At 58.2% G+C, this 16,002-nt stretch overlaps 1 protein-coding gene and 1 long non-coding RNA gene across 5 annotated transcripts; one reads left to right on the forward strand and one right to left on the reverse strand.

The window, feature by feature from the left end:
- Nucleotides 1-2,377: 2,377 nt before the first annotated feature.
- Cln8 (CLN8 transmembrane ER and ERGIC protein) lies at nucleotides 2,378-15,746 on the reverse strand. Of its 2 annotated transcripts, none has more exons than XM_070016845.1 (3): nucleotides 15,669-15,746; nucleotides 6,872-7,572; nucleotides 2,378-5,228 (listed from the first exon to the last, which is right to left on the reverse strand). In XM_070016845.1, the coding sequence occupies exons 2-3, from the start codon at nucleotides 7,412-7,414 to the stop codon at nucleotides 4,905-4,907; spliced, it is 867 nt and encodes a 288-aa protein (XP_069872946.1). In that variant the 5' UTR covers nucleotides 7,415-7,572; nucleotides 15,669-15,746; the 3' UTR covers nucleotides 2,378-4,904. The 2 variants fall into 2 exon arrangements, with proteins under 2 accessions (XP_069872946.1, XP_069872945.1); XM_070016844.1 differs by lacking the exon at nucleotides 15,669-15,746 and adding an exon at nucleotides 11,925-12,028.
- Nucleotides 13,951-15,774, forward strand: LOC138823447 (uncharacterized). 3 transcript variants are annotated; one of them, XR_011370806.1, is made up of 4 exons: nucleotides 13,964-14,024; nucleotides 14,113-14,220; nucleotides 14,889-15,018; nucleotides 15,689-15,774. It is a non-coding gene; the product is annotated as an uncharacterized lncRNA (long non-coding RNA). The 3 variants fall into 3 exon arrangements; XR_011370805.1 differs by having other exon boundaries at nucleotides 13,951-14,220; XR_011370807.1 differs by lacking the exon at nucleotides 14,113-14,220 and having other exon boundaries at nucleotides 13,952-14,024.
- Nucleotides 15,775-16,002: the final 228 nt, after the last annotated feature.

Consider the following 16,002-nt stretch of genomic DNA (forward strand, 5'->3'; position numbering starts at 1 on the left):
CTACTCAGGAAGCTGAGATCTGATGGTGGCAGTTCAAAACCTGGGCAAGAAAAGTCTATGAGACTCCTATCTCCAATAAACTACTCAGAAAAAGCCAGAAGTGGAGTTGTGGCTCAAGTGATAGAGTGCTAGCCTTGAACATAAAGAGGCTCAGGCACAGCACCTGGGTCCTAAGTTCAAGCTCCAGAAAAAGAGGACGAAAAGTAAGTTAGAGATGGAGAGGCCCAGACTGCAGCTCAGCATGTATGCATGACAAGCAGGGTGCTCATGTTGGATTCCTTCAAGGTGAGTGCAGCCCTTGGGAAGCTGAGCAGGGCCCAGGAGTGTGAATGCTTCCATCCTGGGGGCTCTCCCCCTCCATCTCCAGGAAAGCCAACACTGCACACCACACCCCAGAACGAGGCCAGAGGCTTCAAACAGAGCCAGACCTCCAGGAAGTCTAAAGATGGCCTCAGTAGCCTGGAGCTCCCTGGGACTGTGACCCCAGAGAGCAGGCCTCCCGCTAGCCCAGCCCCAGCTTAGGCCCCGGCCTGGCACCCCAGGCGGCTCTAGGAATCCTGGCTGGAGGTCTAGACTGTGCCCCTCCCTCCTCTCCTGCCCAGGCTACAGCAGGGTTGGGGATGGTGGGCGGCCAAGCCTGGGCCCATGTGAAAAGGCTAGGTGTGCACAGCTAGCGTACAAGGCAGCCACAGCAGTCTCTCTCCATCTCCCCGCTCTGGCAGGTGCTCTGCACGCAGAGGCACACACACAGAGGTTTAGTTTGCCTTCAGTTTATGGGTCGGGCACACTGGCTCCACCCCGGTGGAAAGGGCAGGGCAAGCCTGCCTGGCAGAGTCGCACGGGCCTCCTGCTAGTCCAGGTCTGTCCCCAGCCCCTCTGGCTGGGCCGGGTTTCAGACCACACTCCTCTGCTGAGCACTGCCCACGGCTTCCAGTCTGTGTGAACTACGGCTCGCTCTCTGGTCTCTTCAGTCAACACACCCCTGGCGAGCATCCCGAGCGGCCCACGGGGCTGTCTTCCGGCCACAGGACCCTGCTTCAGGGTGAGTAGAGATCAAGTGTTCATCCTCCCGTTTAGTAGATAGCTGTCCTTGCCTAGGCACAGCAGGCACTGGAACATCGGGGAATGGGCGCATTCAAACCCTGCACACTGGAGCTACGAACCCTACCAGCACAGGAAGTGACGTCACTCTCCTGGTATTGGGTCAGCGTGGCCCCTGCATGGCCATGCTGACAGGTCCCCTGCATGGCCACACTAACACGATGCTTACCTGGTGGGGGTTGAGTGGGCAAAGCAGGCAGCGAAAGCCAAGCACCAGTGGCTCACTCCTGTCATCCTAGCCACTCAGGAGGCTGAGATCTGAGGCCTGTGGTTCAAAGCCAGCCTGGGCATAAAATCCACATGAGACTCTTTATCTCCAATTAACCACTCAGGCAGCAAATAGGCCATTGATGAAGGCAGCACAATCTTCCCCCAGACGAAGAGGAAAGGCCTCTGTCCTGATGCCTGTCTCACCACCCCCTTCACCTCTGTCACGGTTCAGTTCTGAATAAAACGTGGGTATGGAGAAATCTTTCTCTACTGAAACAAGCGCAGTGCTAAGGGGCAGCACTTCCACCCAGCCGCAGAGCCCGCGCCCAGGACAGAGCCCCTGCCGCCTGGGCGCCGCGCCTCAGTGGAGGGTGGGCCTGGCCCGTCCAGCCCCTCAGCTCCAGCGACTCCACACTCCAGCTTGAACTCGGTCCACCTGTGCTCTACTCCCTCCTCTTGTGTGCCGGGTATCAGACCCAGGACTTCTCACTCAGGAAGCACGCCGTCTATCCTGACCCCCACGCGATGTGCTTTAATTCCTGATAGGGCGTGAGACTACAGCACATGTGCGTGCAGCCGGGGTGGGCAGAGGACGCGGCCAGACCATGCCGGCTAGTCGGTGAGCTGTGGCTGTGAGCGTCACTGCAGGGCGTCCACCCTCACGGCTAGGAGGGGAGACAGGCTGAGGCCCGAGCAGTGCGTCCCGGGGCCAGTACAAGCACGGGACCGCAGGGCCCCAAGCCTCCTCCCCCAGGCCACGGGTCAGCACGACCCCCACAGAGCAGTCACGACCAGAGAGGAGCCACGAGCCAGGTCCCACAGAGCAGGCCGCTGGGCTTCCAAGGACTTCCCATTACGGCATCAGAGGCAAGCCTGTTAAGAAATGGGATGTAAAGCCTGAACTCCAGAGTCAATGTCCTGGTGCAGCCCAGATGGAAGTCAGCTGAACGCTTGCATTGCCTTTAGAAACAGGAAGGTCCAGATCACAGCACGCATTTCTAAGGCACAGGCAGGGGTGAGAACGGAGGGAAACTGCCTTCAGACAGAGGAACCGACATCACCCAGGTTCTGTGAAGGGCGGTTACTTTATTAGACGCCTGTTCCACTGAAGCCACAGCCCCACCAGTCCACAGGAAGAGCTCTGCAGGGCTCTGGAGGAGCCAACCATTGGGACGTAGTTTAAATAATTTCTCAAATTAGATAAGTGAGAGCTATGTGCATTCATCTAAATATAATCAATAAAGTTAAAGCACTAGTCATCAAAATAGCTCTTTAGAAAGTTCCATGATCTATCATAAGCAGTCATACATGATTTTCAGGAGCAATAAAGTTTTCAGCACTTTTTCAAAGGTGCTTCTGATAAAAATAAACCTTGAGCCAGGTGCCAGTGATTCATGCCTGTAATCCTGGCTACTTGAGAGGCTGAGATCTGGAGGACTGCAGTTCTGGGCTAGCCAGCCCAGGCAGAAAAGCCCATGAGATTCCATGTCCAGGAGAGCAGCAGGAGCAGGGCAGCGCCCGTGGACCCCAGCAGTGATGGAAGGACCACAGCCCATGGATCACAGCTCAGGCCCAGCCAGGACCGGAAGTGAGACCCCGGCTCAAAAAACCTCTGAAAAGCAGTGCTGAAGGCATGGCTCAAGTGGTAGAGTGCCAGTCAGCAAGTGTAAGGTCCGACATTCAAATTCCCATCATTAAAACAACCCTGAATTTCAACTGAACACTTGTGGCAAATAAAAATTCTGTGTCAGTCAATATGACTGCTACAGTGGTGTACCGATGCTACCCAGTCCCAGCATGGAGGAGACACATGTATGGGATGGAGTGGGGTAGTGGCGGGGGGGGGGGGGGGGGGGGGGGGAGGGCAGGGCGGACTCACCCCCAGGCAGAGGCTGCACAGGGCTCCCGGGGCTCTGCTCTGGAGCCAGGCCCATGTGGAGCATCTCTGCATCCAAGGTTACCCCACAGCTTATAAAGACAAAGTCTGAAATCTAGGGGAGGCAGGGACAAGGATGGGGTTCAGTCTGGGAACCTGTAGGGAACTCAGTCAATTGAAGTGGTTCTAAAGTACGAACCAATAAGACTGATAAATACCTCCCTTCTTTTGTCGACTGAGCAATACAATGTCAATAAAAGCTTCTCATTTGAAAAGAGATTTCTTGGAAGTAGAGCTGTGATACAAGTGGTAGAAGACCAGGCTCGAGCAAAACAAAACAAACAAACAAAAAAAACAGCAAAGGGAGCCAGGTGCCCGTGGCTCATGCCTGTAATCCTAGCTACTCAGGAGGCTGAGATCTGAGGAGCATGGTTCAAAGCCACCCCAGGCAGGAAAGTCCATGAGACTCTTATTTCCAATAAACGACTAGAAAACTATAAGTGGCACTGTGGCTCAAGCGGTAGAGTGCTCGCCTTGAGCTAAAGAGCACAGGGTCAGCGCCCAGGCCCAGAGTTCAAGCCTCAGGACCGACAAAACAACAACAACAACAACAAAAAACCCCTAAGGAACAGCATTCAGGCCCGGAGTTCAAGCCCCATCTAGTACCAGCACAAACAAAACCAAAGGGCATATAGAGCAGTTCCTCCACTGAAGAAAGAAACAGCCAGGGGGCTGGGAAGGTGTCTCAGTGGTAGAGCGCTTGCCTTGCATGCCTGAGGCCCTGGGTTCAATTCCTCAGCACCACATAAGCAAAAAGAAAAAAGCCGGAAGTGGCGCTGTGGCTCAAGTGGTAGAGCACTAGCTTTGAGCTGAAGAGCTGAGGGACAGCGCCCAGGCCCAGAGTTCAGGCCCCACGACTGGACCCCCCCCCCAAAAAAAAGAAGAAAAAAGAAGAAACAGCCAGCATGGAGGCCCACCTGAGGCTGAGGAGCAGGGAGGGAGGTGTGCACCTGGCCGGCCCCCTCCCACCCCCCTCCCACCCGCCCACAGCGACCCTGTCTTCATGCCACCTGCCACTAGATGGCAGTGCTGCAACGGAGTTTAATATCCACAGGTGCTGGAACATTTTGCAGAGGGTTACAATTTTTCATTTTTGCCAGTCCTGGGGCTTGAACTCAGGGCCTAGGTACTGTCCCTGAGCTGCTTTTGCTACCACTTGAGCCACAGTGCTGCTTCTGGCTTTTTCTGTGTATGTGCTACTGAGGAATCAAACCCATGGCCTCATGCATGCTAGGCAAGCACTCCACCACTGAGCCACCTTCCCAGCCCAGTCAATTCTTTAGCAGTAAGAAGAATGTGACTTCTTGGTAAGTCACACAGCATGTGAGCATGTGGGGCCCGCCACATCCACGCGGGGCTCCACAAGGAAGCCCCTTGGAGTACTGAGACCCCCCCCCCCCCCCCGGCAGCAGGCTCAGCTCCGGCCCGCTGGCCTGGCCTGCAGGGCTCCTGTGGGAGCTCACCCCAAAAGTCAAGGCAAAGACCTGCTCCTAATGCGAACCGAGATCTTAGTGGCTACTTCAGAATTAATACTGACGCACAACCAGGATTTCACTGCGATTCTCACACCCATCAGGAAGGAAAGTCACTATTTGCCAAGCTTCGCAGAGCCCTGTGCCTCCACTCGCCAGCACCGAGGTCCACCAGGTACCGGGGGCTACAGCCTCTTCTTCTGCAGCACCTGAGCATTGCTCCTTCCTGGCGGGCTGCTCTTGGCTTCTGTCTGTGCAAAGTTCCAGTCCACGGGGTTGAGAAGCTGCTGCGTCTTCTTGTGAGTCCAGTAGGGATTGAGGATTAGTGTGAGCAGAGCCAGCCCAACAAGGAACAATACAAAGTGCGGCAGGTACAAGCTGCTGACCAGGCTGTCCCAGTGCCAGAAACACACCCACCACATGTGGTAGGTGAGCACCATGCGGCAGTGGAACATGTGGACCATCAGCCACTGATTGAGCCTCCAGAGCAGCGTCTCGGACCAGCCGGCCTAGGGACAAGACACTGCGGTCAGTGGACGGAGCGAGCACAGCCCTCCCACCCAGAGCAGCAGCCTAGGGGACACATGCCATCCCTACACTCAAGACACCAACCAGAAGCCCTCTTCACAGCAGCACACACTCTGGCCAGGGCTTTGGTCTCCCCAGCACAGTTCTGAAAGAACACGTGCCTGGGACAGCAGCTGGCGAGCTGTTCTTGATCTCTGCCTCCTAAAGTAGGATTTAATCCTTTTCTAACCTTTTTATCCTGATTTTGCATAGATGAGCAGACAGGCTCTACTTATCTAACACACGACATAATGCAAGCCAAGCTGCCACATCCATGATCTCCATAAGTACACCCTCCCTAACTCTACCTCCATACCCATACCTTCCATACCTATATCCCTCCGTGCTTATACCTTCTATACCCATACCTTCCATACCGATATCTTCTATACTTATATCCTCCCATGCTTATACCTCCCATACCTCTACCCTTCTGCTACAGTGTTCTATGTGTGAGAAGCACTCAGTGATATGACATATCTGTGGACTGGCAAAACAGGAACAGTGTTTCAATTTCCAAATAAGAGTGATACATGGTCAAAGATGGCAAGAACCTATGCTAAAAATACTCTTAAGAAGTGCAACATAAGCTGGGCACCCGTGGCTCATGCCTACAATCCTACCTACTCGGGAGGCTAAGATCAGAGGATCGCAATTTGAAGTCAACTTGGGTAGGAAAGTCCATGAAACCCTTATCTCCAATTAATTACAGAAAAAGCCAGAACTGTTGTGGTTCTAGTGGTAGAGTGCTAGCCTTGAGCAAAAAGGAGCTCAGGGACAGCACCCAGGCCCAAAGTTCAAGCCTCAGAACTGGGAAAGGAAAACAAAAAAGTGTGACATAGCTGGGTACCAGTAACTCACACCTGTAATCCTAGCTACTCAGGAAGCTGAGACCTGAGGATCATGTTTTGAAGCCAGCATGGGCAGGAAAGTTTATGAGGCTCTTATCTCCAGTTAACCATCAAAAGAGGCAGAAGTAGAGCTGTGGCTTAAGTGGTAGTGCACTAGCCTTGAGAGGGGAGGAAAAAAAAAAGTTTGGGGACAGGGCCCAAGCTCCAGGACCACTACCACCACCACCAAAAAAAAGCGTAACAAAAAGGACATCCTGACATGAAAGTGAGTCATGAGTGTGTATGGAGGACGTTAATAAAACACATTTCCAACACAAAAGCAAAGTCTAGACAAACCACTATGCTCGGTGCCAGTGTTCTGGTCATGAGTAGGCTGGCAGGTAGGGCCGTGTGCCCTGGGAGGTAGGGGAACGTGAAGGGAAGGCCTATCTGAGTGGGAATGGGGGTGGGGACAGTGGAACACGGTCACCTCCGACCTCACCGAAACGCTAGAAATGGCATGTGTGGAGTGAGGGAAGAGGTCACACTGTCTCTTTCAGGACACATCCTCTTTCAGGACACCTAGGAGACGCAGGATGAAGGAAGGACACTGGGTCAGTGTCTTGTCAGTGCAATCAGCTGCCGGTGGTGTGCGGCAGGCTCCGAGGCACGCCGGCCTTGGGGAACAGTGCAGGGAACAGAATGAGGGCCGTGTCCCCGGTCTGTCTGCACCGCCCTTCCCTGGGAGTACGCACCTTCAGGAGCATCCAGGAAACACAGGTGAAGGGGGTGCTCACCTCCAGGAGCAAGGTGGTCATGGCTAGATAGTGTCCTGCTCTGAGATTGACTACCGAGCCAAGAAATCCAAGGAAAGCAAAGAGGTGATGGACACCCAGGAATAGATCGAAGGTGCGGAAGCACAGGCTCGACAGGTGGATGGCCACATTTTCGAAGAAGAAGAAGCCGGTGGCGGTGGTGATGTGAAACCAGCACCAGTTCTGCTGGGCCAGTGCTCTGTCTGCCTGGAGCACGGGGTCCCCCAGCAGAGCCCACAGGCCTGAAGCTGTGCTCTGCACACCGAACACGGCCCGTGTGGCCGCGAGGTCCCAGAAGACCTTCTCTCGGGCTGCCAGGGAGCGGTAGGTGATGTTCAGAGAGGACGAGAGCTGGTGGCAGACCACAAAGACGCCCAGGTAGAATATGAAGCCTGCAACTACCAGCGTGGAGCGGATTTCCCAGGAGGTGTAGTCCAGGTCAAAAACGCTCTCCGACATGGCCCCGCCACTTACAGGAGTCATCTTCCTCCACGGTCACCAGCTGCCCGGAGCCGCAGCCAGCACCACCGGACCTGCCGCTGTATCCTGTCCCAGTGAAGTCTCCAGCCCAGGCCAGCACCTCACTGCTGTGTCTTGTCCTAGCGAACAGTCTCCAGGGTCTTCACACACCCAGCTTCAGGCTGAAGAAAAAAAGAGAACTCACTTTATATGGCCTCACAGAAGCAGGCCTGCTGCTCCAGCAAGGCAAGGCAGAGGGAGGGAGTGCTTCGACTGTTGCGCCTTGTTCTCACTACGTGCAAACACTGACAAGTGTAGTAAGGCAACACCTCCTGACAGCACAGGACGGGAGAGGATAGCCTGCGGCATGAGGGGAGGAGAGGCGGCAGGAAGGGGGGACACCCAGACAGGATTTGGGTTTTTTGTTTTTGTCGGTCGTGGGGCCTGAACTCTGGGCCTGGGCGCTGTCCCTCAGCTCTTCAGCTCAAGGCGAGCGCTCTACCACTTGAGCCACAGAGCCACTTCCAGTTTTCTAGTGGTTTATTGGAGATAGGAGTCTCACAGGTCTTTCCTGCCCGGGCTGGCTTTGAACCGTGATCTTCAGATCTCAGCCTCCTGAGTAGCTAGGATGACAGGCGTGAGCCACCGGCGCCCAGCCCAGACAGGATCTTTAACACGAATTCCACAACAAGGCCCTAGCTTTTGTGGCAATCTGTCAGTAGCTACACAATTCACAGAGGCCACAGGGTAAAATGCATCTAAATAACTGCACTGCAATATACTTTATAAAGCACCATGCTTCTAGAACCCAGGACAAAAGCATTACCTGGTGCTCCAGCATGTGGCCAAGCACACGCATCTCTGTCTCTGGCACACCCCGTCCACCTGCATACCCTCGCGGTCTGGACCTGACAATGGCTGGCCCCCAGTGTATTTGCTGAACACAGATGCTGAACCGCACTCACTCATGTGGTCTAATGGGCCTGCCTGGGCCTACTCTGTGACACCGTGAAGACCCAAATCTCAGGTTCTCAGGACTGGACGACACAGGCACCCACAGGGACTGGGATTCATAGAGCTGGCACAGGAGCCGCTGCCTGAGGGTGAATGGAGAAAACCGCATGCATGTGTGAGCACATTACAAGTTCAGCTTCCTTGTATAGGCTGATAAAAATGAGGCACGGGCCAGGCGCCCATGGCTCACACCTATAATCCCAGCTACTCAGGAGGCTGAGATCTGAGGATCGTGTTTCAAAGTCAGCCTGGGTAGGAAAGTCTGTGAGACTCTTTTCTCCAATAAACCACTAGAAAACAGGAAGTGGCGCTGTGGCTCAAGTGGTAGAGCGCTAGTCTTGAGCTAAAGAGCTGAGGGACAGTGCCCAGGCCCCGAGTTCAAGTCCCCTGACCAAAAAAAAAAGAAAAGAAAAAGAGGCGCAGATGAACAAAGGAGAGAGGGAGAGGAGCAGTCCAGTGCGCATCACAACAGCTGTCTACAAGAATCCATGCATAGTCTGTGAGGTCACACCCCAGGGCACAGCTCGCTCCAGCTTTCCCGGGCCTGTGCCAAGTGTTACTGTGGACACAGCGGTAAAACACCTGGATACCATGGTGATCACATGTTAATCACACGATCCTTCCGTACAGCTGCGCTGACTGGGAAGACCACATCCACACTCACTCTCCTGGCATGCTGGTGGCTCCAAGCCACTGCCCTGAGGTGTGTTTTTTGCATACACTGACGTTGTCTCTGGTGACCAGGAGGCTGCTCCATCTACAACCCACCCTCGTGGTTCTCGTCTCTGATCAGGTCATAGTGAGGCTCCAGTTTCTGAACCCAGCATCTCCAAATGCACTGAGAGTCACTCTGTTCAGACCAGGTTCAACATTGCCAAGGGACTGGCCGGAACACCTGGCCTTCGCACACTGTACCTCTGAACCCAGGGTCTAGGTACAGATCTGCTTCAGCACCAATTGCAGGGCTGGGAGAGGAGCCGTCTCCTCTCAGGGTGAGATCTCAGGGTGACAAACCAGAGACCTTACTTGCAACACTGAACGGCAACCCCGGAACCAAAACTGCAGACTGCTGAAAGGCAGACTTGTCCAAAAGGCCCATTTGAACTTTACACAGTGGTCAAACATGACTGTAGTTCCCGTTTTTTGCCATGATTGCATCAGTGTGCTTGTGGCCAAACAACTTGGCTCCTGTGTGGCTTTGCCCCCACAGGTGAACCCTGACTCTGAAGAGGTCTTGGAGTCCACCCCAGAGAGCGGGGAGCACAGAGCTGTCCAGGAGAGTTCTGGGTCAGGGGGCGGAGAGGGACTCCGGGGCACCAAAACCAGAGGATTCAGAGCAGCCTGGGGGCCAGACGCCTGTAATCCCAGTCATGCGTAGGCACAGCCATGCCATCCAAAAATTAACTATAATAACAGCCACAAGAAAGCCCTGAGTTAAAACCCAGTACTAATCAAAGAAGCCCAGCTTTGTGGTTCCCATACTGGTTTTAGTTCCTAAGCTTTCTTCTTAGCCATATTGGGCCCTAGTGTCTGTCTCATGTAGGAGTAAGAAATACACAGCAGCACCTGCTGTGTGCTAGGGGTGCTCAGCTGGTTTGCTGAACCTTTACAAGAGAACAGGAACCACTGCAGACAGATGACTCAGGCAGTGACACAGAGGTGAAGGAGCCGGAATGGAGGCCTGGCATGCCCCAAGAACAGTCCTGGCACAGATAGACACAGAGGCAACAGATAAGAAACCCAGGGCACTTACTACAGCAGCAGCAGAACTTCTGGTCAAGCCTGTGCTCTCCTGAGTCACAGTGTCCCCTAGCTAGGGATGCAGGAATGAGGGAAATTCAACTTCCTGAGGCGTGAGGGTAGCCGGCCACCTAGTCCCAGTTGGAAGGTGCTGGGTGGCAACTGACCATCCTCCCCGGAGTCGTGAAAAGCCCCTCTGCGCTGTCACTGCAGGGCAGCCACGGCTAACCCCGAGTCTCGCAGGGGCACCCATGGAGTTATGGCTGGGCAATGGGGTGAGCTCCAGTTCACCTTCTGCATCTATTTCTGCCACTAATCTGTTCCCCAGCTACATAAAACTCAACCTGAAGACTCGCCCTCCTCACCTGAACTATACACACACACACAGTGCCACCCCTCTTCTCTGTCCAGCCAGAGCACCACAACTACAGGTCTTCATTTTCTCTGAGGAAAAAAATTCTCCAGCTCCATCTTACTCTTCCTCCTGGACCATGTGGTGGTTCAGTGTTCTAGTGCACCCCACCAGGCCTTGTCAAAGATGGGAACAAACAAACGGGTGAGAGTGGTTGATCCTGCTGTGGTGTGGCCACGCCACCTCACCAGCGGCATTTCTGTGCTTGGTTAGAGCATCTACCCCAAACCTGGAATAAGGTCACACTGGTTTTCTGTGTCATCAGTCCGGATCACTGTTTCAGGAAGGCCTGGCATCATGTGACTCTTCAGGAGAGACTATTCTGCACAACTTGCAAAAGCTGATAAAGTGCCCCATTCCCTTCCCACCACTCACGCTCAGCTCTGTCCCTAACCCAGAAGCGAACGTCACCATCCCTCGGCCCCCACAGCACAACCTGCCTCTGCCTTCCGGAACTGGCTTTCTGTGGAGCTGGCAGGAGAACGACCCTCTAACGCTTGGAGAACTACGTGTGAACAGGTGGTCAGAATCTCCTCTGCGACATGGAAATACAAGCCCGACCTGGCCGCCGACCTCCGGTGGCCGCCTCCTCGGCAGAGGCTCCGCCGCAAAAAGGGAAGGAAGCCCGGCCGGGTGTCTGTCCCTCGCGTCCCGAGCCCTTCCCTGCGACCCCGGCCCTTCCGGGGCGCCGGGACGGGGAGAGCCGGTCGCCGGCCCCAGGGTCCTGGACGAGGCCACAGGGACCGGAGGACGGCGGGCGGAGTGCGGCCCCGGACCGCAGCGCGCCTGCTGCGGGAAGCGGGGACCCCTGACCCGCGACCGACCCGGTCCCGACCCCCGACCCCGCGCCCCCTGTCCCGACCCCATCCCTGCACCCGGTCCTGACCCCGCTGCCCGGCCCCGACCCCGACCCCGCGCCCCCGACCCCGCGCCCCCGACCCCGCGCCCCCGGTCCTGACCCCGCGCCCCCGGTCCTGACCCCGCGCCCCCGGTCCCGACCCCGACCCCGCGCCCCCGACCCCGCGCCCCCGGTCCTGATCCCGCGCCCCCGGTCCCGACCCCGCGCCCCCGGTCCCGACCCCGACCCCGCGCCCCCTGTCCCGACCCCATCCCTGCACCCGGTCCTGACCCCGCTGCCCGGCCCCGACCCCGACCCCGCGCCCCCGGTCCTGACCCCGCTGCCCGGCCCCGACCCCGACCCCGCGCCCCCGACCCCGCGCCCCCGGTCCTGACCCCGCGCCCCCGGTCCTGACCCCGCGCCCCCGGTCCCGACCCCGACCCCGCGCCCCCTGTCCCGACCCCATCCCTGCACCCGGTCCTGACCCCGCTGCCCGGCCCCGACCCCGACCCCGCGCCCCCGGTACTGACCCGGGCCGGGGCAGGTCGCAGTCAGCGGTGGGCGTCCGCTCCGCACCGCCGGGACGGCAGGACCGAGCCCGGGCTCGCGCATCCGCAGGCGGCTCCGAGCGCCAGGACCGCGGCCCCGCCCGCCCCGCCCCGCCCGCCCCCGGCCCCGCCCTCACCCGGCGCGGGCGTCGTCGTCACCGTCGCCGACGTCACCGGCGCGCGCCGGGGCCGCGCACACGCGCTGTTCACTCCGCGGGAGCTACCACGTCGGGCGGCGCGGGGGGACACCGGGCTGGACCATCCGGGCGGCCGGGAGGGGGGGGGGAATGAACGCCGGGCCGGACCATCCGGGCGGCCGGGAGGGGGGGGAATGAGCGCCGGGCCGGACCATCCGGGCGGCCGGGAGGGGGGGGAATGAGCGCCGGGCCGGACCATCCGGGCGGCCGGGAGGGGGGGGAATGAGCGCCGGGCCGGACCATCCGGGCGGCCGGGAGGGGGGGGAATGAACGCCGGGCCGGACCATCCGGGCGGCCGGGAGGGGGGGGGAATGAACGCCGGGCCGGACCATCCGGGCGGCCGGGAGGGGGGGGGAATGAACGCCGGGCCGGACCATCCGGGCGGCCGGGGTGGGGGGAGCCACAGCGCCACTTCCGGCCCTCGGCGGTGCGAGGCGTGCGGGGCGGGCGCCCCTCCGCCGAGCCACGGCGCGGCGCCTTCTCGGTGGCTCGCGCGGTGCGAACCGGTGTTGACCCGGATTCAGGAGAGCCGTTCTGGCTCAGACCGCAGGGCGTCACAGACGACCCGCGCTGCCCGGCCCAGCCGTCCGCCGGCCCCGGGGCGCGCCCCAGTGTACCCCCCAGGCCCCCCCGGCCCCCGGGCCGCGCCCCGGTGTCCGGCTGCAGCGCCGGGATCTGAATGCATTGCTTCCGAGTAGGAGCAACAGCGAACTTGGCTTCCGTGTCTGCTCACTCGCCCGTGCACCGCGCCTCCCCCAGCCTGCGCGTGCACCGCGCCTCCCCCAGCCTGCGCGTGTACCGCGCCTCCCCCAGCCTGCGCGTGCACCGCGCCTCCCCTCCTCCTGCGCGTGCACCGCGCCTCCCCTCCTCCTGCGTGTGCACCGCGCCTCCCCTCCTCCTGCGTGTGCACCGCGCCTCCCCTCCTCCTGCGTGTGCACCGCGCCTCCCCTCCTCCTGCGTGTGCACCGCGCCTCCCCCTCCTCCTGCGCGTGCACCACGCCTCCCCCTCCTGCGTGTATACCGCGCCTCCCCTCCTCCTGCGTGTGCACCGCGCCTCCCCTCCTCCTGCGTGTGCACCGCGCCTCCCCCTCCTCCTGCGCGTGCACCGCGCCTCCCCTCCTCCTGCGCGTGCACCGCGCCTCCCCTCCTCCTGCGTGTGCACCGCGCCTCCCCTCTTCCTGCGCGTGCACCGCGCCTCCCCCTCCTGCGCGTGCACCGCGCCTCCCCTCCTCCTGCGCGTGCACCGCGCATGCACCGCGCTTCCCCTCCTCCTGCGCGTGCACCGCGCCTCCCCTCCTCCTGCGTGTGTACCGCGCCTCCCCTCCTCCTGCGCGTGCACCGCGCCTCCCCTCCTCCTGTGCGTGCACCGCGCCTCTCCTCCTCCTGCGCGTGCACCGCGCCTCCCCTCCTCCTGTGCGTGCACCGCGCCTCCCCTCCTCCTGCGTGTGTACCGCGCCTCCCCTCCTCCTGTGCGTGCACCGCGCCTCCCCTCCTCCTGTGCGTGCACCGCGCCTCTCCTCCTCCTGCGCGTGCACCGCGCCTCCCCTCCTCCTGTGCGTGCACCGCGCCTCCCCTCCTCCTGCGTGTGTACCGCGCCTCCCCTCCTCCTGTGCGTGCACCGCGCCTCCCCCTCCTCCTGCGTGTGCACCGCGCCTCCCCCTCCTCCTGCGCGTGCACCGCGCCTCCCTCAGCCTGCGCGTACACCGCGCCTCCCCTTCCTGCGTGTGCACCGCGCCTCCCCTCCTCCTGCGCGTGCACCGCGCCTCCCCTCCTCCTGCGTATGCACCGCGCCTCCCCCAGCCTGCGTGTGTAAGCCCCCCTCCCCATGGCTCTGTGTTCTAAGACTCCCGAGTCCAGGACAGGCTGTTGCTGGCCACTATGGCAGGTATGTACCACCATGCCCAGTTTCTCTGGGTAGATGGAGCCCCACAGACTTTTCTGCCCAGGGTGTCAGTAAACGTTCATCTTCCCAGCTCCGTCTCAAGGAGCTAGGAGAACGGAGGAGAGCCACATCCAGGAAGGGAGACACTGACCCGCTGCCTTCAGGGATGTCGCTGGTCCTGTGGGCTTTCTGCCCCATGGTAGGTGTTAGAAGGGTGACAACCGGGACTCAGTCACAAAAAGGAGTTCAAACATCGTCCAGGTGACGCACGGCACTCAGTCATCTAGATGATGTGGGATCTCCTTTTTGTTTGCTTTTTTTTGGGGGGGGGGTTTCCGGTCATGGGGCCTGAACGCGGCCTGGGTGCTGTCCCTCAGCTCTTCAGCTCAAGGCTAGCGCTCTACCACTTGAGCCACAGCGCCACTTCTGGCTTTTTTCTTTTTGCTTATGGGGTGCTGAGGAATCGAACCCAGAGCCTCAGGCATGCAAGGCAAGCGCTCTGCCACTGAGCCACCTTCCCAGCCCCGTGTTTGCTTTTTTTTGTTGTTGTTGTTAGTTGTGGGGCTTGAACTCTGAGTCTGGGCGCTGTCCCTCAGCTCTTCAGCTCAAGGCTAGCACTCTACCACTTGAGCCACAGCGCCACTTCCGGCTTTTTTCTTTTTGCTTATGTGGTGCTAAGGAATCGAACCCAGGGCCTCATGCATGCAAGGCAAGCGCTCTACCACTGAGCCACCTTCCCAGCCCCCTTGTTTGCTTTTTTCTGGTGCTAGGAATCAACCTCAGGGCTTCGGTTGGCAAGCAGTCTACACTGAGCCACATTCCTGCACAGAATAATTTGTGCATTTATTGTCTTGCTCTGTTACCCAGCAGGCCTCAAACGCTTGGGTTCAAGTACCCCTCCTGCTACAGTCTCCCAAATGTCTGGACCACAGGCTGTGCAGTCACACCCAGAGCGAAACGACTTCAAGAAACTCTCAGTCTACTTCCAGAGTTACAGGTGACCTCCCCGATTCACTTTTCAACCTAGTTACTACTATCTCAGGAACAAGTTTTAGGCTCAAAGATAGCTCTCTGTCTCTGTCTGTCTGTTTCTGTGTGATGAAATAGAGATACTGGGTCTAAGTAACTTTGTCTCGTCCTCACCACCATCCTGGAGGTGGAGGCTGTGTACCCAGTTCTGAGAAGCCTGGAGGAGACAGGACATTCTTGGAACTGCAGATGTGTCATGCGGTGTAGCTCCTGGAAGGTTTGCTCCAGAGAATGCTCACCCTGATTGTGCCCCTATATGGTTTGCTTTGCTCATGTGTAACACTTTTTGTTGGCCTTTACTACCCACCTCAATCAATGTTGCCTTTATAAGCTTTGTGCTAATAGCACCCTGGGCTGCAGGTCTTTGGGACAGGAGTCCTCCTGCAGTTGCTGGCTTTCTAGTAAAGACTCCCAATTCGACCTCTCAAAATGTGGTCTCTCTGTATGCCCTGAACAACTCCCACACAACAGTGAGATGAATCAAATAGGTACTAGAAGGAACTTAATGGCACTTAGTGTTTAAAAGTGTCAAGTAAAATGTTGTGAATCCCACAAACCCACCAAGTAGCACACCAAGTTAGTATATTTGTTAATTGCCAAACAACAACAAAAACTTACCTAAGTGTTTTTGTCTCCAGTTTTTCCTAGCAGGCACCACATTCCCTTTAGATTTGGATGCTGGGGTGTGGAACTTTGAGTCTCTGAGGAGAAGTCACCTGTGGGGCCCAGGACCTGGTGAAATTCCAGTCCACCAACCTGTCATGCTGAGCTCGGCCCAGCACCCTTGATTCCAGGAACCAGGTCATTACACATCTCCTCCTGAGCCTTCATTCATCCCAACAGTGACTGAGCAGGATGGGCTCATAGGATGGGCCTGAGTCACCCAGCCTGAGATGGGCGTCGCTGGAATCTGCCAGGAAGCAGGCCCCATGCCAACGGGTACTTAGGTGAT

The sequence above is a fragment of the Dipodomys merriami genome, unplaced genomic scaffold (assembly GCF_024711535.1).
Source record: "Dipodomys merriami isolate MVZ:Mamm:240054 unplaced genomic scaffold, mDipMer1.0.p SCAF_12, whole genome shotgun sequence".
Classification (NCBI taxonomy): Eukaryota; Metazoa; Chordata; class Mammalia; order Rodentia; family Heteromyidae; genus Dipodomys; species Dipodomys merriami.